This window comes from Peromyscus maniculatus, chromosome 12 (genome assembly GCF_049852395.1).
Source record: "Peromyscus maniculatus bairdii isolate BWxNUB_F1_BW_parent chromosome 12, HU_Pman_BW_mat_3.1, whole genome shotgun sequence".
Lineage (NCBI taxonomy): Eukaryota > Metazoa > Chordata > Mammalia > Rodentia > Cricetidae > Peromyscus > Peromyscus maniculatus.
The window spans coordinates 62,594,302-62,616,159 of record NC_134863.1 but is presented as its reverse complement, the minus strand read 5'-3'; the positions used below and the strand labels follow the sequence as shown (position 1 = coordinate 62,616,159).

Sequence of the window (21,858 nt, the reverse complement as noted above, 5' to 3'; positions counted from 1 at the left end):
ATTTTCTATTGAATGTTCCTGACTTAATCCACCAGCTATTTGTCTACCTCTACACTAAAACACAAATTTCATCACTATACTCTAATACAGATTCACATTCTATTGAGTAAAGCTAAAGTTTATAATGCTATTTTTTAATGAATGTATTTACATAGAATGAATCTTAGTGGAAACTGTCCATATTAATGGGCAGAAGAACTATTACTACACAGGCAAAAAAAATAATCATTCAGAATCATTGGATAAAATTACTTGAAAACTACATTACATATCTCAAAAACATATAACAAACAGAATTTTGTTTAGAGACTAAAAATTCTTCATGGAAGACAGACTTCCATGCACAGAAAAGCAATTTTCCCCAACCTAATTGTAAAGTTCTAAATTTTATAGGTGTCAAAAGAGGAAAAGAATCTTCAAAAAACTGTCATCATTAAACAGAATGTGACTATGTTTAGAGGCAGTTCCCGAGAGTAACCCAATTCTGGGTGATATACTGAAAGCCACATTTTGGGGAGAAAAAAAGTATCAGGAGCATTAAACTTTCCATTTCTATGAGATTACATAAGCAAATATTAAATGACCACTTACAACCTTTATCTTAATTTTTTACTTATTTATCTTCCAAATAGCTTTTCCAGTTATGGACAATTACTCCATACTAGTGCATAGTTTAAGAAATAACTCTACATGTTGGCAGTTGGGCCAGCAGATGGCGACAAAGGACGACAGACAATTCACCCAGGTTACTTTTCCTGGGAGCCTTGAGGGCTGCCAGTGAATTTACTAAGCGAGTTACCTTATATTCTTGAACCATTCCATTCTGAGTATCTTCAGGAGGTGGCTGCCACGAGACAAGGATTGCCGTACCGTTTCCATCATTTTTTGATACGGTCACACTTCGGGGAGGGGCACTTGGTGCTGTTAAATTGTAGCAAAAAGTAGATTGTGAGAGTGTCCTGTAGAACACCAATGCACACAGTACTTAAAAACACACAGTAAACATGCAGACGCTACACGTTTTGAATACGAGTATCACCCAGTCTTAAAGGGCTCCAAACTACATGTTTTCTCCAAGCTACACCAAGCCATTGATACTGTGAATTTTTCATAGCCAGTTACAGTTACAGCACGAAACAGCTCAGGACAGAGCAGTGAGCTGGATTGGCAAGCAGATGCGGTGGTCGGGCAAGCCTGTCCACCTTAGTTATATCCCTGGATATAATGGTAGAAGGAGAAAAAATACTCTCTCCATGTCTTCACTATGTCCTATAGTTACACACGTGCACACATAAGCAGACTAGTAATACATCTCTAAAAATTAAAAACATCCTTAGTACAACATCCATTCCTAGTGGCCTATTACCCAAATCTCATATTTTCTCCTTAAAATGTACAAAAGTAGGAAAAAAGAAGGCTATTTTTTATGCTTAATTATAACCTATCATTTATAGATTAAATTACAATTAGAGAAAATTCTTTTTTTAAAAAAAAAAGTATATGGTGACATGAAACTCTTTATATTTATGTGAATACCGTTTTTCAGTTCTCAGTTATAGGGTGGAAATACCGGTTTGCCAAGAACTAAGGGATTTCCTAGCATGAGGCATCAGGAGAAAATGTGGACTCTGGAAAGTCCGGGCAAACCCAGATATTACTCACCTTATCTACACCCCGTTAAACATAAGCTCCCATGGATAAAGAAGCGAGCAAATCATGAGAAATCCCATCTTTGAATATGAATTTTAGTAATAGTGTTAACACCTTTGCATACGTTTTGTGCAGGTCACCACTGAAGCAAGTCACTCACTATGGGATTTGGTTTGTTATACTTGCAAATGAATTCTCATAAAAATAATTTAATATGCACAGATTCATGATAAATATCATCGCTAACTTTTAAACAACTTCCATTCATTCGAAAGCTCAGGAAACATGTTGCATGGCCTGGAAGCCCATTCCATCAGACTTACCTTCTTCTAAGGTTTTGGCAAATTTGATTTCACTGTCTGCTCCTTGAAACTCATTAAAAAATGGGCGAGCCTTAATCTCATAGTTGACGCCTTTTCTGAGATCAGGGATCACCACACTATTTTTGGTTGGGGTCCTCACTTCAAAAACTAACCACTCAGATTCACTGTGGCTGGATCCAGATGGCCGATAGAGAATTTTATATCCTTGAATATACTGAGATTGCTGGTCCACCTATTACAATGATGAATAAAAATGGAGTTAGTCACACCACTTTACTGTTTGGCTGCAAAGTAATAAAAATGCAACAAGTAGGGAAAAAAGAAAAAAACCAATGGGACCCCACAGTGTGGATTTCTAGCACTTAGCTGTAAGGAAGCACTAGTTTCTATGACAATATTATAATATGCTTCAACAGAAGCAAGAGGATTCACTATGGGTGCCACATTATATAAGAGACATGTGGGCATTTTAGAGAAGGTGTTGTTTTTCCATTTTCGTTTTGAAAACCTACTAAGATGAAGTTGGAAAGTGGACGGGAGGGTGGGGGTGGACATAAAAAGCATGAGGGGAAGGGGTAGGGGGTGAATATGACCAAAATACATTATATATGTATGCATAAAATTCTCAAAGAATGAATAAAAATATATTTTAAAAATCTGCTCAATACTACTTAGAAGTATTTCTAAATTTAAAAAAGAAATATGTGGCAATGTGCGTGTCACATGTCATGCATTCAAATACTTTGTGATTCTATCCCTTGACACTGGCAGGGATACACACACACACACACACACACACACACACACATAGTTTTAAGGGCCGATCATAGGCATAGAATAAACAAGGTTTGCATAATAGAATTAACATTGGTGTGGAAGTGAAAAACAGTGATGTGAATTCCCTATGTCTAATCATCTCACAGAAATCACCTGACTATTGAAAACAATACAAATGTTATAACTCACTGTCCAGTGTACTTCCACTGACGAGGAAGAGAGGATGGTGGGGTTGTGGAGGTGCAAGACGACATTCCCCAGCTCTCTCTGGACCTGCTTGTGGTCCACCCCTTGACTGGTTGGTGGGACATCTGTAACAATTCAAGAACGCTGTCAGGCCCTAAGCAATGCTACTTCCACCCACAATAACTCCCAGAAAAGGAGAATCAGCAGAACTGTGAAGTCAGCCTGGATATAAAGAAAAATCAGCACAACTTACTTTGCGTGTGTGTGTGTGTGTGTGTGTGTGTGTGTGTGTGTGTGTGTGCGCGCGCGCGCGCGCGCGCGCGCGCGCATAGGCATAAATCTTCAGGGCCCAAGAAGGACATCAGGTGTTCTGCTTTATCATTCTGCCTTATTGCCTTGAGACAGGGTCTCTCGATGGATCTGGAACTAGGCTGACAGCCAGCAAAAACCACCAAGGAGCCTCATGCCTCTGTCCCATTCCCCACAGCACTAGTCTTACAGGACGATGTGGTCACGGATGAGTTTTTTATGTGGAGGCTGGGATTCAAAGGCAGGTCCCCACGCGTTCGGAGCAAGGCCTCTTAGCTCCTGAGCCGTCTCTCCACCCATTACAGCTTAACCTTTTTATAAGGATCAGGAGAAGAAAAACAAAGGAGGAGGAGTTGGGGAGAGGTATGTCAGAACGAGCAGAAAACCTGTGTAAGCCAAAAAGGGCAGGAGGCAAAGATCCCAGCGGCCAACAGTGATTTTTAAGAGAGCCCCTACCATGTAATGACCATCTTGCTGCTGAGCAGCAGGGCTCTGGGGCAATTCTCTCTGAGTGTGATACACCCCGCTGCAATGATCCTAACTGCTCAAGAGAGAAAAGAATGGGGAGTTGCAGCAGAGAGGATGGGGGAACGAAAAGCTCGCAAACACAGGAAGGAGAAATTGAGGGCAGAAGGCAGCTGAGCAGCACATCTCTTAGGAGGAACCCAGACATTTTGCCAGCTAAGGTAGACGGCGGCAGAGGTAACTGGCTATACAGCAAGGGACCGAGGAGCTACAGTTACGGTCTGATAAAATAAATCTGATTAGATCTGGGAGATAAGAGAACTTACCATCATTTAATTGACATTGGTTTAGTTTACTATATTACATGGAGGGTTTAATCATTTCTTCTCAGTCTCGTGAATACAAAAATATTAGAGAGGAGACCAGGGACACAGTAAGAATCAAACAACCACTAGTGTCCTTTATGTTATACTATTTTGGGGAACATGGAACTGTTCCCCCAAATTTGCTCAACTCCATCCTCAACAAAAATTGCCCACTGCTGTGGAGGCTTTCTAAAGTACAGCTGTGTTTCTTTGTTTCAAGCAGTAAAAGGAAGGCATTTTAAAGAAGAACAACAAAAAAGATTTTGGGGGGACTGCAGGACCATTTATAGACTATCGTATTGTGACACACACATTTAGATGTATTACCAACCTATACAAAATGAAAACAAAAGTTTTTGTTTGCTAAATGATTAAATACTTCCCTGTCACAGGATAAGAAGCAAAACCATGAAGGTTTACATGAGATTTGTGACTCTCTCTGGCAGAGTTCAGAGCACCAAGGTGGATGGAAGAGTTGACAGGTCAACCATTATTAAACATCTGTGCCATCTAGCTGAGCCCTACCTAAAAATTAAGCATATAAATAAGCAAAATGGCTGGGCATGGAGGCACATACCCTTAATCCCAGCACTTGGAAGGCAGAGGCAAATGGATCTCTGTGAGTTCGAGGCCAGCCTGGTTTATGTAGTTAGTTCAGGACAGCCAAACCTACATAGTGAGACTCGATCTTGGAAAAAAAAAAACAAAAAAACAGAAATAAATAAATAAATAAATAAATAAATAAATAAATAAATAAATAAATAAATTTATTTTTTAAAGACAGGGTTTCTTTGTGTAATAGCTTTGGCTATCCTGGAAACTGGCTTTTTAGACCAGGCTGGCCTCAAACTCATAGAACTCGAACTCTGCCTCTGGAGTGCTGAGATTAAAGGTGTGCACCACCATCACCTAGATAGACTAGGATAATTCCTGACCCTACATTTTCCACATTTTCCTGTACTGTTGTTCAATGCTGACCTACAGCATACCTAGAATCCCTGCCTAGAGAGAAAACACTCAGCAGTTACTTGGCCAGCTCAGGCACATCATCTTGTCTCTCTGCTCCCCGTTGTGGCTCTGGATTTAGCTACCAACTCTAAGGCAAGAAGAGCAGTTGGAACAGGAAAAGTTAGAAACCAAACCTGGGTTTGGATGAGCACCTTCCCCTGGGCAACAAAAGCTCATGTAACTTTGGGAAGATAACTTTCTCCCATCACTCCAAGCCAGGACTTTAGAGTAGACAGGAACTCTTCTACTGAGGCCCACCCCTAACTGCAAGGGAGATTACTTAACCTCAGTTCCTTAGATGTCACAGAATGACTGGCAGCAAACACAGTTTCTCATGAGGACTGGTGAAAGAAATGTATTGTGGTAAGGCATGAAAGGCATTTTATGGTTAGGCAGAGGTCAGGCCTGTATTAATGGACTCAGAGTTCCTAACTAGGACACATTATGTCTTCAGTCTATAACCAGTTACCTCATAGGAAAGCTCCCATACTCAAATAATCACTGGCATTTTAGAAAGTATGACCAAATACATAAATAACTATTTTTCAAAAGGTTAGTGTGGTGGTTTGAACAAGAATGGCTCCCATAGGCTCATATATTTGAATGCTTAGTCACCAGGGAGTAGAACTGTTTGTGAAGGATTGGAGGAGGTGGAGCCTTGTTGGAGGAGGTGTGACCTTGTTGGAGGAGGTATGTCATGGGGGGGGGGGTTGGCGGACTTTGAGGTTACAAAAGCCCATGCTTTTTGAAAGATCAGGACCAGTGTTTCTGGCTTTGCTGCCCATGGAGCAGGATGTAAAGTTCTTAGCTACTGCTCCAATGCTAAACCTGTCTGCTTTCTACCATGATGACAACCGGCTAACTAACCATCTAAAACTGGAAGCTAGCCCCCAACTAACTGCTTTCTCTTATCAGAGTTCCCTTGGCTATGGTGTCTCTTCACAGTAATAGAACATATACTAAAATAGTCAGGTGCCATGATTTGTGCCCCAATCCCTTAATATCTTTGATTTAAAACAAACCTGCCAATCTACCCTTTCAGGAAAATGGGATTGTCCAACAAAGTGTTATCATTTTGCAATAGCAATTTATATTATTGTTGTAGAACATTGTGTATCAGGAAGAAAATGGGAAAGTGACATCTAATTACGTTTTTTAAATGCTTGTGAATCAGTCCCCTAAATGCATGATATTGTAAGTGCTCTTTGTCAACATTCAGAGATATACTCGGAACAAACATTAGGTATTTCTCAATCTAATTCCAAGTCCAATATTATAACTCCCTATACAATTATTGAGGGGGGATTGTCCAGGGAGCACTCACTGTGTATAATAACTAGTATGTTCCTTTTGAAAATTTTCTTTGTGCATGTGTGTGGGTGTGTACATACACAGCTGGGTATGTGTTTGTGTGTAGGTCCCATGCATTACATATGTGGAGGTAGGGAGTGAGCCTCACATGTTGGTTCTCAGGCACCACCCATTTTAATTTTTGAGCCAGTATCTTTCCCTGGGAGCTGGGGCTCACCAATTTGGCTAGGCAGGCAGCTAGTAAGCCTCAAGAATTTTCCTGTGTGCCTCCTCAGTGCTGGTATTACATGGATGTCAAGGGCTGAACTCAGATCCTTGAGCAGGACATACTTTACCTATGGCTATTTCTTCCCAGGCCCATAACAGGTGTTTTCTGATGAATCCTACATGCAAACTGTAATATTCTATATATGTTTCCATTAAAAGTTAAGGTTCAAGAATTGCTCAATGTTAGGGCTTATGGTGTCAGATTAGTACCCAAAGTGGTATTCTATCCCAACACAACCTATACAATCCCTGTCTTACACCCACACAGCTGATATTCCTTGCAGGATTGAATTTTGCCAGGTTCATTCCCATGCCATTATCCTGAGGTAGGTTAGACTGTGTCTCAAAAGCAGGCCAAGATCTAAATAATGAAATGGGACTTAGTTACTTTCCCCAATTTGTCCTTTTCTGTTTGGAGTGAGAGAAAGCACACCTTCCACACCACAGTCACCCACAACGGTAAGGGAGGGATCTCATACTCTTCATATGTTTTTGGTTTTGGCTTAGCCTTATCAAGACTCTTGAATTTCTTTTACTAGAATTGATTGTCAGCTCTTCATCCAGTTCTGCTAACTACTCTACCAGCTACTGTCACTGGTCTTCCCATAGGAGACTGAAGAGTCAGGGCTGGGGTAAAGCTCAGCTTGGTGGTAAGACACTATCATGTGACCATGAGGCCCTGGGTTTGATTCATACCATCTTTCCAGCCAAAATAAAAGAAAACCTCTTAAAAGTCCATCTGAAAATGTAGTGCTCACAGGCAACATATTACATAATTCATGATCCAACCAATTCAAAATAAAGGGGCAAGGATGACTAAATTCAGACACGATTCTGAAAATCCCAGTAAGGATGAATTTTGTTCACTTGGCAAGCACATCACTCAGTGAACTCAGACAGATCTTACAGCTAATTTCAACTGGAGTCTGCACACTTCACTAAACCCTGACATACACACCCTCCTTAAGCTGGTCTGCTTGTTCCAGCCTTTTATAGTTAATTTTTCAAACCACAATTCAAGTACCAGATTTTTTAATTTGCTCTATTAATTTTAATCTTGTTAGTGCTGGCTCATCATTCCAAGCTGTCAAGATATATTTAATTGATTCTCTCATTTGGCAAACTTGCTACTTTTCATAGTGATATGATAGTGGAATTTTCTATGAATCTTCTTTATTCTTATTTTAGACACTGAATGAAGCACAGGTTTCCTATGACATTAGACAGAAAAAATACCTTGCATGAATTTTTACTTGTTAGTTAATCATCTTTGTCAACTCTGGAGAAGTGAGTTCATCTAGCCTCATTTTATATCCAAGGAAACGGGATGCTCAGGTGTGACCAACTTGCTAAGAGCCACACAGCTAGACTGAGGAGATGAGATGAAAATATTTATTTCAAAATGGCATGCTTATTTCCCTAGAAAATCAGTCTCCAGGTGACACAGATTCATTTTATCATGCTGTTTTACTAGCTAAATGTCTGAAGGAGGCTGTTTCAACCCAACTAAGAGGAAAACATGATGTTAATAAAACACAGGAACAATATCCTCGTTTACAAATGAGTATGTCACAAACACAATCCCATGAGTATGTGAGATTAGCATTAAGTCTGCTATCAACACTTTGATCCAGGTTCACTGGATAGAGACTCTTCTATGGGGACAGGAGTTTAAATTCACTTAGAAGCTGTCGTAGTTTCTACATTCTTTACACATGCATCTAGTATTGCAAACCTCACACTGTTTCAAGGCAGGCTCCGAGTACATTAAGGCTCCCAAGCAGGTGACTCACAATAGCAAATATGCCTAGGCATCTGGGTGTGATGATTTCATGCACGAGGAACAGACATGGACATGTTCTGCAATTCAGCTGACTCTCTCTCTATGAGTTCTAAAGGAAAATGTCCTTCTTAAAAGACTGCTTAGCTGTACCCTAGGAGTAGCCAGAACATGTGACATGGCTGCCCGTCTGCCCTCCTGTACCAGGAAGAAAGCAGTTTGAGTCTTTTAGGTACTTTGTGAACAACTTGCTTCTCTCCTCATATATAAAGTCCACAGTTTTTCCTTTGGAAATGTTAACTCAGAGTCAGTGCTTCTGTGTGTGGGGAAATCACTCTCCATTTCCAATCGCCTTACTAAGATAAGAGCCAGTGTATTTTTAATTATGATGACATTAAGTTTAAGGAAAAGGTAATGGTTGGCTCAAATAAGTGTACATTTTCCTTCTATAAGAATTCTAAAATAATAGAATGAGTAAGAGGGGAGACAGGGAATATAATCTGTCAAAAGAGGAAAATAATGTCAACCCACAAAAGATGAAAAGTAACATATTGAAAAGAAAATTCCAACGAATCACACTTCAGGTTCTGCATGTGTTAAAACAGATAGTAGATGCTTCCAGTCTTGGTCTCTCACTTCCATCCAGTTTCCATCAAAATAGGTGTTATTTTCTACTGAGATGTTTCATGTCATGTCTCACGCAGTGAGAATAAGAGTTCAGAACAACTAAAGACTCAAAGGATTTACTCTTGTGGCTTGCAGGAGATTGCTTACAAAGAGGTATGAAGACAAAGTTTCTCATAGTTACCCTACTTCCGTGTGATTTTCACAGGACATGCAATCACTAGGGTGGGAATTCTGAAAAATTATCTTGGAGGTTATGTGGATTGAATTTTGGCACCGACAAATTTACTCAGTTTTAACTACAACTGTAATAGGGTTAAGATATCAGACTTTTAGAATTTACAAAATGATAAAGAATATACAAATAGCCACAGGGTATTTTTAGTGAATTTGTCAACTTATGAGAGACAATTCCATATGTTATCAATCTTGATAGCCTCAGTCCAGAAAAATATACTTTGTAGACATTGTATTGTATAGGGGGAAAAAAGGAACAGTTTGCAAATGTGCACTCTAAACATGTAACACACGCATCACACCAGTATAATTATAACATCCAAGGCTAAGTATGTATTTCAAGTTTCAGTCCATCAATATTTACCTTGTGTTTTCACTGGATCTGATATTTGGCTTGGATCACTAATTCCATATGCATTAGCTGCCCTCACCAGGAAAAGGTATATTGCATTAGGTTTGAGTCCTTTGATGGCAAATGTTTCTGTTTTCACATTTTCTGCCACAGTCTGCCAGCTGCTACCTGATGCATGGCTAAGGAAGGATACATACGTTAGAACAAGAACAATGGATGCAACAACAACAGCAAAAAGAGGAAGAAAAAAGAGAGAGAGAGAAAGGAAGGAAGGAAGAAAGAAAAAAGGAAGGAAGGAAGAAAGAAATAAAGAAAGAAAGGAAGGAAGAAAAAAAGAAGAGAGAAAGAGCGAAAGAAAGAAAAAGAAAAAAGAGCATGCAAGAAATCCCCCTCTCTCTACCTGAAGGCTTCTATAATATAAGACGTTGGGGTTGCTCCTGAGTTCAAGTTTGGCTGCCATGATAAAGTTACTGTGTTTTTGCTGACATCTGTGACTTCAGGCTTTGAGGGGGCGCTGGGGATTAAATTGGGGTCGGTGGGTCTTGGAGGTTGAACTGGAACTCCAAACTCTAGCAGGTGTGGAGGGAGAAACACAAACATTCACACATATACAAATTGGCACATGAACGTAGGTAACACAGTAGCCTGTCCCTCATGGACCAGGCCGTTGGCTTTCATGACCAAAAGAGCTTCGAGACAAATGTGTGGACGTACCCTGCACTTCAATGTAAGCACTCCATGTGGCCTCACCACTGGGGGTTGATGCAGTACAGGTGTATCGACCAGTGTCACCCAGCTGTGAAAGCAGATGGAAAAGAAATAGTTGGAACAATCAAGAGCTTGCTGGGCTGGAAAAACAATTACAGGTTTGTATATGGTCCATGAATATGGATAACGACATTAAAATCTGCTAACCAGAACTGTCCCTTGAATTGAATACTTTTTTCTTGAAACGTGGAGGAAAATACTGCATGCATACAGAAATAAACAGCCTTTATATGGTTATCCTAAATGTGCAATGAAAAAAAAAATCTGCAGTGCTTTAACAGACTAGGCTTAGCATCAAAGATTAGGGACAAACAAATTATATTGTAACTTCTTAAATGACTCACTCTATCCCGCCTCTTATTATAAAACTTAAGTCAGTCTTGGAAGTAAAAACAAAACCCTTGATGGAAAGAACACTCTCTTTTCTAAAAACTGAAGCCTAAAAAAGAAACCCTGGTTCAACCTAAAACTCAGGAGCAGCATGCTAAAACCATATACTTCCGCTTAATGGAACAACTCTTCTCGTCAAATACTGTCATCCGGCTCTGGTCACGGCAAGAGTAATGTGCAACCGTTGCCGTGAAGAACTGCAACACTGTAACCTTTGTGGCACACCAAATCAACTGTGATGTTGATCCCGAACTCCAAAGAAGCCACCCACCACACACAGCCAGGCAACTGAAGTGACTGTTGACTTCAGTCTAATACTGTCGTTTCCTATGTCTCAAAAGCCTGACTGATCTAGACCACAAAAGAAAAATCAAAATCAAAACAATGTAAGGACCGATACAAAAGAAAAATCAAAATCAAAATACAAGGACTGATGCTAGATGTAGTGTCCCAGAAGGGTAAATCCTTACATTTGTGTCCATAAATCAGTGGGCTTCTCATCATTTAGCATTCTGATTCAAAATGTATATTGAGTTAGTACATGACTTTATAAGCCTTATTCATATGTATAATATTCTATAATTGCAAAATGCTGAACCAAATAGTCACAACAGAAACACTTCTCAAGTCCACTGTGCATAAAGCAGTACTAGAAAATTTACCTTTCTAGTTAACACTAAAATGCCTTGTATCATACCATATACACGGAAGGCGTACCACCTCTCAGGTCCCCAGTCACTTTCCTCAATATGTCTTCCAAAGCATTTTCTTTCACCTCCATGGGACCTTAAATTACTTGCAAATCACCTCAAGCACACACAGTGGCATGTCTGAACAAATGATGCATCACCATAAAAATGTGTTTTATTTATTATTTCATACAGGTTATGGTATTTACAACATTAGTTGCTGCCGTTAAAAATAAAGCAGAACCAAGCAGGAAGTCCACGATGTCTTTGCAAGTTACCTTAGCGTAGCGGATCTGCAGCACGCCAGTCTCCAGCTGTTTGATCCGAGAATCTTGGGTTGAAACAAGGACTCCATCCTTCCTCCATAGAATTGTGGGCACTGGGCTGCCTGTGGCCACACAGCTGAGGACTAAAGTACCATCCACTGCTACCGTCTGATTCACGGGACCTTGTCGAATGACTGGGGGAGGCCGGTCTGCAATCACTGCCAAAAGAAACAACAGGAAATAGATTTCTGCAACTGGAAGCAATTTTCTAATCATCTGAGCAACAGCCATAGCTGTAGGCTTTGAAAAAAAAAAAAAAACTAAAGATAATTAAACAAGTAATTAAAGTGGAGACATGCATTATTCAGAATGCATTTGCATGATGCACTGATTAGGAATATTAAAATGAGATACAATGTACGCCTTTCAAATGACCAACTAGGCCTGCGCATATTGTATTATCTAGGGACTGATCTAAATGCTCAGAAATTGAATAAGAGCTGTAGATGGTGAAGAAGGGCACAGAGTGGCGAGAATTGAATACCGTAAACATGGGAAAAGCCCAAGAACTAGAAACATTTAACACATAGAGATGTATGAGGCAGATTTTAATGAATGAATCAAAGCCAGCTTGATTTCATAATTGTTTTGTCTCCAACAACAACCACCGTCACCATGAAATGACGCTGCAATGCCAGAATATTTGACAAGCTTGCGTTTAAAAAGGTGCTTTGGACTTTCATTTATAGAATTAAACTTGCTGTCTTTTTATTTCAGAATGGTCTGTCCGTCTGTCTGTCTTTCTTTCCTTCTCCCTCTTTCTCTCTTTGGGATGTATGTACATGCACATGGGTGTGTGTGTGTGTGTGTGTGTGTGTGTGTGTGTGTGTGTGTGTGTGTCCCTGTGTGTGTGGTGTGAGGGCACGTTCACATATGTGCATGGGTGTGCATGCATGTCTATGCCTGTGAGTGCGCAGTCAAGAGGCTGATGTGTGATGTCTTCCTATGCCACTCTGCCTTATTTACGAGGCGGTCTCTTCCTGAACCACGGAATTTAGATTTGGCCAGTCTAGAGAGCCAGTCTGTACTGCTCCTGAACGCTTGGATTACGGGTTCAGCACCTCACCCATTCAGTTCTTATGTTGGTTCTAGGGACATAAACTGCATTCCCCACATTTGTGAAGCAAGTGCTTTATCCACTGAGGAATGTCTCCAGGACTTTGCAATAATTTTTCTACAGAAACATATACATAGCTTAAAAAATAACATCAACACACTATAATGGCTCCAGGAACACTGGAAATTCACCCAATCGCATTGCTGGTAGGCCAACCAAGAAGATAACTGAGGATGATATTCAAACTTGGCAACCATCATCATCCCATATTAGAATGAACACAAATGGCAAACACACTCAGTCAATACTGTTTGTTTGTTTTTAATTGAAAATAGACTTTTCCCATACAATACACTCGGCTCACAATTTCCCCTTCTTGGTCTCCTCCAGATCCTCCCCACCTTCCCAGCCACACAACCCCATGCCTTCTTTCTCTCTTGCTTTACAAAACAAACAGGCAAAAAAGAAGACAAACCAGGAGAGCGCAAAACAAACAGAGAAAACGAAAAAGCACAAGAAGCGTATGCACACACAGACACACCACATAGAAAACCCCAAGACTGCTTTCAATACTAACTTTAATCGACTTTGAAAAAGGACCAATGGAAGGATTTTTACTGTAAGTAAATATACTTATACAATACAATATAAATATACAATATAAAACACCTGAAGAATTCTATGCTTTAACTCCACTATTTTCATGAGAATCTAACACAAGTATAGAGGAAGAAGGGACAAAATTAGAAAAAAATGTTCCCATCTCTTGACTGAAGGAGCTTATCAACCTCCACTGATTTCTCTAAAATGAATAAAAGTTGTTTGTTTAATTTCGGGAAATTGTCTTCAATTATGCAGCTTTAAAATCCTGGATCTCTTAAAAATCCTGGATCTCAAAGTTTAAAGAAGAAAGAGATGCAAATATATGAGAGAGAATTCTAACAAGTTGTCTGATTAAAGGGCCTGGCTGCCAGAGGAACTAAATTTTGGATGCAATAATTTGCGAATCTGGATGTGTCATGTTCAAAGTTTTTATGCACCAAGGATTTTCACAAGCTGGAGTCACACTTCAATTTGTTCCTCGTTTATCATGCAATGATTATTAGTTTTATGCGCTCACATTAAAAAAGCAATTAAGGGAAATCAGCAACTATGTATTGCATTTCAGGCTCCCAATTCTCTTGCATGCCATCCTTACTGGGGTGAAGTTTGCCAGTAGCATGGGGAAATGAGAAGACTGGAGTTTGAACCTTGGCAGGAGTGTTTTAGGTACCACGCTGTTGCAAAATGTAAGCCAACAATTCCTTTGCTTAGAATTTTAAACATCATCCCTGTTATTATCTGTGGAGGCTTTCGAAAATCCAATTGCAGACTTCTCCTGGTAAATCCACTGGGGATTTATAAGAGCACCTGTGTTCCACTGATTATCTGAATGAATATATATTTCCAGGCATTAATTGAATTAGCAACAGAGGGCTTCACTCCAACTGATTATCATTATGTCTAGTACTAGAATGGCTTATATTCGGTAGTCTTGTTATATTTAGAAAGCATCAAATGTCAGGCTCTATTATAATTTATATCTAATTACTCAGAGCTGCTTTATAGGGTATCATGGGTGCCTCACCAATTCTATCCAGGTCACTGATGGTTTCTCTGGCTCTGCCTCTTATTTCCGCATGATTTCTACTGGGCAGTTAACAAGACGAAAGCAAGGAAAAGACACTTCCATCATCTGCCAGGTGTCTTTCAGTTAGTTCCTTATATTCTCTAGTCCCACTTTTTTGTGTATGTTGTTGTTTGCTTGTGTCTGGGTGAGGTATGCACGCATGTGTCCATGCACGAGCACGTCCATGCAAGCTCATGGAGACCAAAGGTTGAGTCTGGTCTTTTTCCTCATTGCTCACCATTTTCCTTATTGAGTTAAGGCGTCTGGTTGAACCAGGAGCACTATGATAGAAGCTAGTCTAGGTACTCAACTTGCACCAGCGAGTCCGTGGTACTGCCTCCTGAGTGCTGGGATTACAGGTGGCTCTGGCGTAGGTCTCTAAGGGCCCAAACTCTGCTCCTCACATTTGCAGAGTCGCTTTATGCACTGAGCCCTCTCTCCCAACTTCTAGAGATTTTTACATCCAGAAAATGAGGATGCTAACTGTTGTTCAAACTAGCTTAGGAGATCTCAAAGGGTACTGAGATGAAACAGCCGTCACGAATGTGCTTCTGGTCACTGCAAAAGGCCAGACATTTGCATGCACTGCACCGTGTCACCTGCCTTTGTTTGACAAAAGCTAATATGGAAATCAGAACTGAAAAGCATAGGGCGTCCTTAAAGCACCTGCACACTTTTAGGTACAGAAGATAAAACTATGGTGTTTTCATCAATGGGTATAAAATGTAAGGAATTGCTTCCGTTTATATCAACAAATATGGTCCATTTATAAGTAAAGTTGAAACTGACCATTTGTAAGACAAATTTCAAAGCAGTCAGTCTAATACGCTATGGTGGAATTATAAGGAAGAAATACCAGGCAATAGAATAGAGAGTGTAAGAAACAGGTATGTTTAATGAAGTGAATACACACATCAATTTTCAGGAAAAACTATATAGCTACTGACTGGTTCGCCTAAAAAATTCACACGTGTGTATCAATGAACATCAAAGTAAACATCTGTCATCTATCTGCAAGTGCTCTAGAGAGCTGTATATTCAAATGTAAGATCTAGGATATAAAGTCTATCATCGTCCCCTTCTAGGAATCAGGGACTGAAACTCTGAAGTTCAAGTGGCCTGTTTAAATCGAAAAGGAGCTGGAGAACAGTGCCTTTGTACTATATACCAGGTTCATCAGAGATGAAGACAAGCTGTTTTAAATAGCGTTTGTTGCTTAGTCATTTTTATTTCTCTTATAATCTAGTAGGAGGCAGTTAAAATGCACTCATTCTGTAGTCAGCGTTAGTAAGGCTGGACCACAGGTACAGGCCCCATTCCACAGACAGATGCTACTCCCATGCCTTATGTTTTATTCCGCCTTTGCCTTTATTGTGTTTGCCAACAACACAGAAGGTCAAGAAGATAAAGTCAAATAATATGGAGAACACACACACTCTCTACGAGCCATCAGGTTGACAGAGTGGGCAGTATAAAAATATTGACATTGCCAAGGACTCACTCTGAATAGCCCTAGCGACGAAGGACAAGTCTATAGATGTTTGAATAATATCAAAGAACTCCAAAAACAAAACAAGACAAACACACCGAAAGACTAAATTAAAATGCAGCACAAAACAGGAGAAATAGACCCTCAGCAATACATACATACAAACTCCACATTAAACCTCAAAAAAATTATAAAGTTAAACAAGATATTTACTGCAGAGAATAGATTGGCTTCTAGGGATGGATATATATATTTTTTAATTTGAGATCTATTTATTTTATTTTGTGTGTGTGAATGTTGGCTTGCATGTATGTTTATACCCCTCTTACACGTCTGGAAACTACTCAGGCCAGCAGAGGGTTCTAGGTGCTCAGGAATGGGAGTTCTAGACATTTGTGAGCCACTATGTAGGTGCTGGGGACTGAACCTGGGTCTTCTATAAAAGCACTATGTGGGTGCTGAGCTTACAAACCTGTGCCCCTGCCTGGCTTTTTGTGAGGGTTTGGGGGGATCCAAACTCAGAACCATGGGCTTGTACAGTGCACTGTTTATAGAGGGAGCCATTTCACCAGCCAAAAAATCTTTGCTTTTAATTCTGAGAACAGAGATATTGGGGAGAAGTTCAGCAGTTTTATTTTGTTTTTGTTTTGTTTTTCTTCTTATTTTATAGAGAGCACACAGAGATGCAATTGTAAGCACATAAGCAAATTTTTTCAAATTCTGCTTTCTACTAGGTGGTCTTCAGAATTATGATCTAATGGCTATAATGTGCAATATGTACCACAAACACATTTTAGGTCCTTCTGAATTACTAAAGCCAGGGAACATATAGTATGTATCCTGGGCAAGGATAAGAATCTGAATTTTTTAATCAAGACAACTCTGGTTTTGAAGTCTCACTAACCAAGAGCTAGCTCCTCCTTGGTTGTTTCTTCTCAGCATTGGAGACTATCTACTGAGCATTTATCACATCAGATCTGGGGCGGACACTTGGCAAACATTGACTAGACTAAACAGAAAACGGCTCAACTCTCCTGGAACTTGGATTGTAATGAATGACAGAGGAACACAAGATAAAAGAAGACACACACACACACACACACACACACACACACACACACACACACACAGAAAAAAGGATGGAATAAATCCATGTACAGATGGCGGGTATGGGGGCACAGGACTCAGGTTTGGTGGGTCGGGCAAAGTCCTTGCAGGACATGAAAGTCAAGTTGGTGTAAATGTGCACCAAGGAGAGACACACAAGCAGTATGACACAGTGAAGCGTGCACGCAGCAGGGTAATCAGCACAGACGGCCGAATGTCAGACATGTCAGCTGTACAGCACGTTCAAGGACAGTAAACATCCGGAGACCTCCAGCCTCGTCTTAAAAAAAAAAAAAAAAAAAAAAAATCTGCTAAGCCCAATGCTATCTCCAAAATTCCAACTCAACACTGCACTGTGGAAACATGTTTTCCTTTGAAGTTAGAATTAAGAAGGATATGTCCACTGTTCCACTGTTCCAACAATTCTACTCAGTACACAGACAAGGAGGACATGAAAGGGTAGCTACAATATCTATTCATTTATATATAAACTATGTATGTTATTAGTATGTATTTTCTAAACAGACAGAATAAGAAGTCAGGTTATTTTTATTTTCAGTTGCTACATTTCTGTACATAGTATTTCAGAATACTTTACCTAAAAACATTAGAAAAATTGAAGGAATTTATCAAGGTTGCTTGACGAAAAGTCAATACACAAAAATGAACGGCAAAATTAAGCACTTTTCTCAAACAATTCAATAATGAAAAACTTAAATTCATCTACCAACACATCAAAAAACTTAGGTATAACTGAAAAGCATAGGCAAAATTTATATTCCCAAAAAATAGTCATTACTGAGATATACTGAAGAAAATATGAATAAACTGAGAGAGATGCATGGAATATACATTTCTCTGAGCTGAAAACTTTAGATTGTAAAAAAAAAGTAAAAAGCCTTACAGCTTTGTTTGTGTAGGGTATGGATTCTTCCCCCGCCCCCACCCCCCAGACAGGGTTTCTCTGTGTAGCTTTGTGCTTTTCCTGGAACTCGTTTTGTAGACCAGGCTGGCCTCAAACTCACAGAGATCCACCTGCCTCTGCCTCCCGAGTGCTGGGATTAAAGGTGTGCGTCACCATCGCCCGGCGGGTATAGATTCTTATGTGGAGTTTTTTTTAACTAATTTAGCAAAACTAAAATAAGGAATTCAAAGTTGGAGACTAACATTCATCTTTAAGCCTTATTATAAGTTACAATAACCAAGTATACATGAAATGAAGTAAACAGATCCATGGAAGAGAATACAGATTATGTATTGTCCAGGAATCTATGCTCATTTGAATTTAAATAAAGTGGCAGTGTGGTTAAACGTGAAAAGCATGGTCTTTTCTAGAAAAATGATGGAACCACTACTTGGCGTGCATTTGAATCCTAGCAGGGGGAAGCAGAGTAGTAGTAGGATCTTGGGAGCTCCCTCGGCATCCAACCTAGTCTGTTGGGCCAATTCTTGGTCAGTGAAAGACTGTCTCAAAAACAAGTAGAAGGCACTTGAATAACAAATCCTGAAACTGTCTGTGGCCTTCACCTGCATCACACCCATCCATCCATGCAAAGGAACACAAAAGATACACAAGCCCCACAGGGAGAAGCAACAGCTGGCATCTTTTATTTCTGACGCTTCCTGTATTCTGGTCCCATCTTTCTCCTTGAAAGACAAGGAGTGCTTACCTTTTGTGGTCTTCTATCTACTGCTTGAAATCAAAAATGTAAAATAATTCCAATTTTTCAAATGAATCCAGTATTGAAAACAGGCATGTCCCTGTAATTTCAAAGCCTTCTGCACTAATGCCCTCTTGATTTTACACACACACACTCATACACACATACACACACACACAAATATACTACATATATTATGTATATTGTGTACATGTTATATACATATAAATATATTTTTAAATATCTAAAATATATTTATTTACTGTGTGTATACATATCTTGCCATGTAAGATAAATACATGCACATACATATCTATTTCACATATTTATAGGCATTTGCCTTTGATGAAATAAATATATATTTAATGAACTAAAATCTTATATCATAAATGTACATATATATGTGCACATGTATAAATATATGTTTACAATCAATTTATATCTCCTTCCATCTTTTCAAAAGACTACTACTTGAATTTTGCAGGTTAGAGATTTTTATCAATTGCCATGTTTGTATATTTGGCAGCAGCTGACCATATTTAAGGAACTGATAAACAAAACAAATCAGACTATCAATAAAAAGTATCATATTGTTATTTATCAGATTCTGGATTTGTATTATCTCAGTAAATTTAGATAGATATGATATGTGGGATATACATTACTTTCCTTAGTTGAAAACTGGATTATTAGGAATCAAAATAAAAAAATTACTGCTTCATAAATTTTTATTCTTATTTTTCTTAATTTAGAGACAATCGTAGAAATGGGGATTTATAGTAAGAGATTTGCAAAGTGACTTTGTCTTGCTTTTTGTGTGTCTAAAACATGAACACTTTCCTGTTTCAGCTCTTTAGAATAAACTTATTCCTGGGGAATTTTTCTGCTTTCAGAAATCAGAACAGATGATAGAGAAGTACAGCATGTATTAGTTAAAGAAGAACAATATAGTTACTTTTGTGTGGTGATATTTTTATTGCGCTTTAATAAATAAAGCTTGCCTGGAGATCAGAGGAAATAGCAACCAATTTTAAGAAAACAAAGAATTCAGGCAGGGGTAGCACACACCCTTACCCTTAATCCTATCACTTAGCAGGCAGGATCTCTGTGTGTTCAAGGCCACACTGGAAACAGAGCAAGGTGTGGTGGCACACGCCTTAATTCCAACACTACTTAACCACAGAGGTCTGAAGTTCTGTACAGACAGACAGAGAGTGGCAGAGCTGAGCAGGAAGAAGAAATGATGGAGCTGGGCTAAGAGAGCCAATGAGAGAACAGAACAGAAAAGGCTTATAAACATGAGCAGACAGGAAGAAGCTCTCTTTGGAAGCTGCGGAGTTGGTATGGTGAGGTTAGCTCATGGTGTGTCCTATTCCTCTGATCTTTCTCTCAGGCTTTAGCCCACATTTCTGGCTCCGTGTTTTTTATTTATTAAGACCGTTTAGAAATTTGTCTATACTGTCGTATCGACACCCTCTGTACTTTACACGAAAAGAACTGTAAGGAAGAAGGTGAAGTTTGCATGAGAACATCCACAGGCTCTCTTAGAAGGTAATTTGGGTATTTCAAAAGAAAATGTTTTACTTTACCATCAGTCACTTCCAAATATGCCTTTGTGATGATACTTCCAGCAACATTTAAAGTCTGACAAATATAGTAACCAACATCAGACCGCTGCACGTTAGTAATAGTGAGATCCCCAGTCTGGGACACTGAAAACCGGCTGGTTGACTGGGGTGGCTGGTATGAGAAAAGCAGATTCTAAAACCAGAATTTGGGAGGAAAGAATAAAAACAGGTTAACAGCCAGGTTCTAATATTTTGGCACAGTTACATGTACATTTGCAAATATATGTATAAACATATACATATATCTATAAACTAAATATTCTTCCACCACAAATCCACACATATTGATGTGCACATGTATAAATACATATTATTAAACACAGTTTAATAATACAAAGCTAGATGGAGTTATATAAAAAATGTTAAAATTCTCAATATCAATGTGCATTTTTATAACCATCAGTTTGAACATATAAGAAGACTAAATATAATTATGCAAACTACAACAACTTTATATTACATATAAATGGCTAAGAGTCTTATTAACTCTAAGACCTTTAATACATGAACAAAATGAAATTTAAATTCATTCTATAAACTACGTTCAAGGATGCCACTTTGGCTCCATAACAAGCATTTCTTCCAGCTGTCAGTCACTAGTATTCTGGAACTTTTATCAATCACTTAGCCATGGCACATCTTCTTTTTCCTGTTAGGACATAAGAATGCATGTTATGGAGTTTTTGAAATTCATATGGAATTGAATGAATAGATTCAAATTCTTGGAAGTTTATATTTCATGGTGGTGTATCTCAAGAAACAAGGTAGATTGAACTTTTCCTGACTGACAAAATTGCTATTGCTTTGTTTTTTAAGTTTTGGTGCTATTTAGCAAAGCTCATTTTGTAAAGGGTTAGCTGAGACTAAACAGGAATTATTGTTCTAGAGAAGTGTTTCTCAACCTTTCTAATGCTGTGACCCTTTAATACAGTTCCTCACGAGTGGTGACCCCCAACCATAAAATTATTTTCTTTGCTACTTCATAACTGTAATTTTGCTACTGTTATGAATGGTAATGTAAATATCTATGTTTTCTAGTGGTCTTAGGTGACCCCTGTGAAAGGGTTATCAAGTTTTAATGACCTTTTTTTTTTTTATTCAAAGCAATTTGTACTGTTGAACCAAAGTAAACACAAATTTTGGAAATTAATTCAGCCAAACTATCATACTAGCAAAAAGGACATCTAGTGGATTATACTTTTTGCTAGAAAGATTTTCTTCCATAAGTCCACCCTACTTCTTCTTGCTCTATTAATTCTTGTCTCTAACTTGTTCTCAGCAAACAGTCTTGTGATATCAAATGGAATATGTTGGGGCCCACCAATATATTCGAGTTCAAATGACAACCTACATCCTATAATGTTTGTCAACCAGAGGAAGATAAAATTAATGAAGTTGGTAGGATTGCTCATAAAAGTTC

The 21,858-nt window shown here is 38.9% G+C and overlaps 1 protein-coding gene across 6 annotated transcripts in view; it reads right to left on the bottom strand.

The window, feature by feature from the left end:
* The window catches only part of Robo1 (roundabout guidance receptor 1), a 997,953-nt gene that overhangs the window by 65,136 nt on the left and 910,959 nt on the right, over positions 1–21,858 (bottom strand). For all 6 annotated transcript variants that reach the window (XM_016002158.3, XM_076549102.1, XM_076549101.1 and 3 more), the window contains 8 exons: positions 20,400–20,571; positions 11,780–11,985; positions 10,369–10,450; positions 10,055–10,223; positions 9,667–9,833; positions 2,940–3,061; positions 1,974–2,205; positions 800–921 (listed from right to left, as the gene is read on the bottom strand). In XM_016002158.3, the coding sequence (XP_015857644.1) occupies positions 800–921; positions 1,974–2,205; positions 2,940–3,061; positions 9,667–9,833; positions 10,055–10,223; positions 10,369–10,450; positions 11,780–11,985; positions 20,400–20,571 (1,272 nt within the window). The remainder of the gene's footprint in view (positions 1–799; positions 922–1,973; positions 2,206–2,939; positions 3,062–9,666; positions 9,834–10,054; positions 10,224–10,368; positions 10,451–11,779; positions 11,986–20,399; positions 20,572–21,858) is intronic.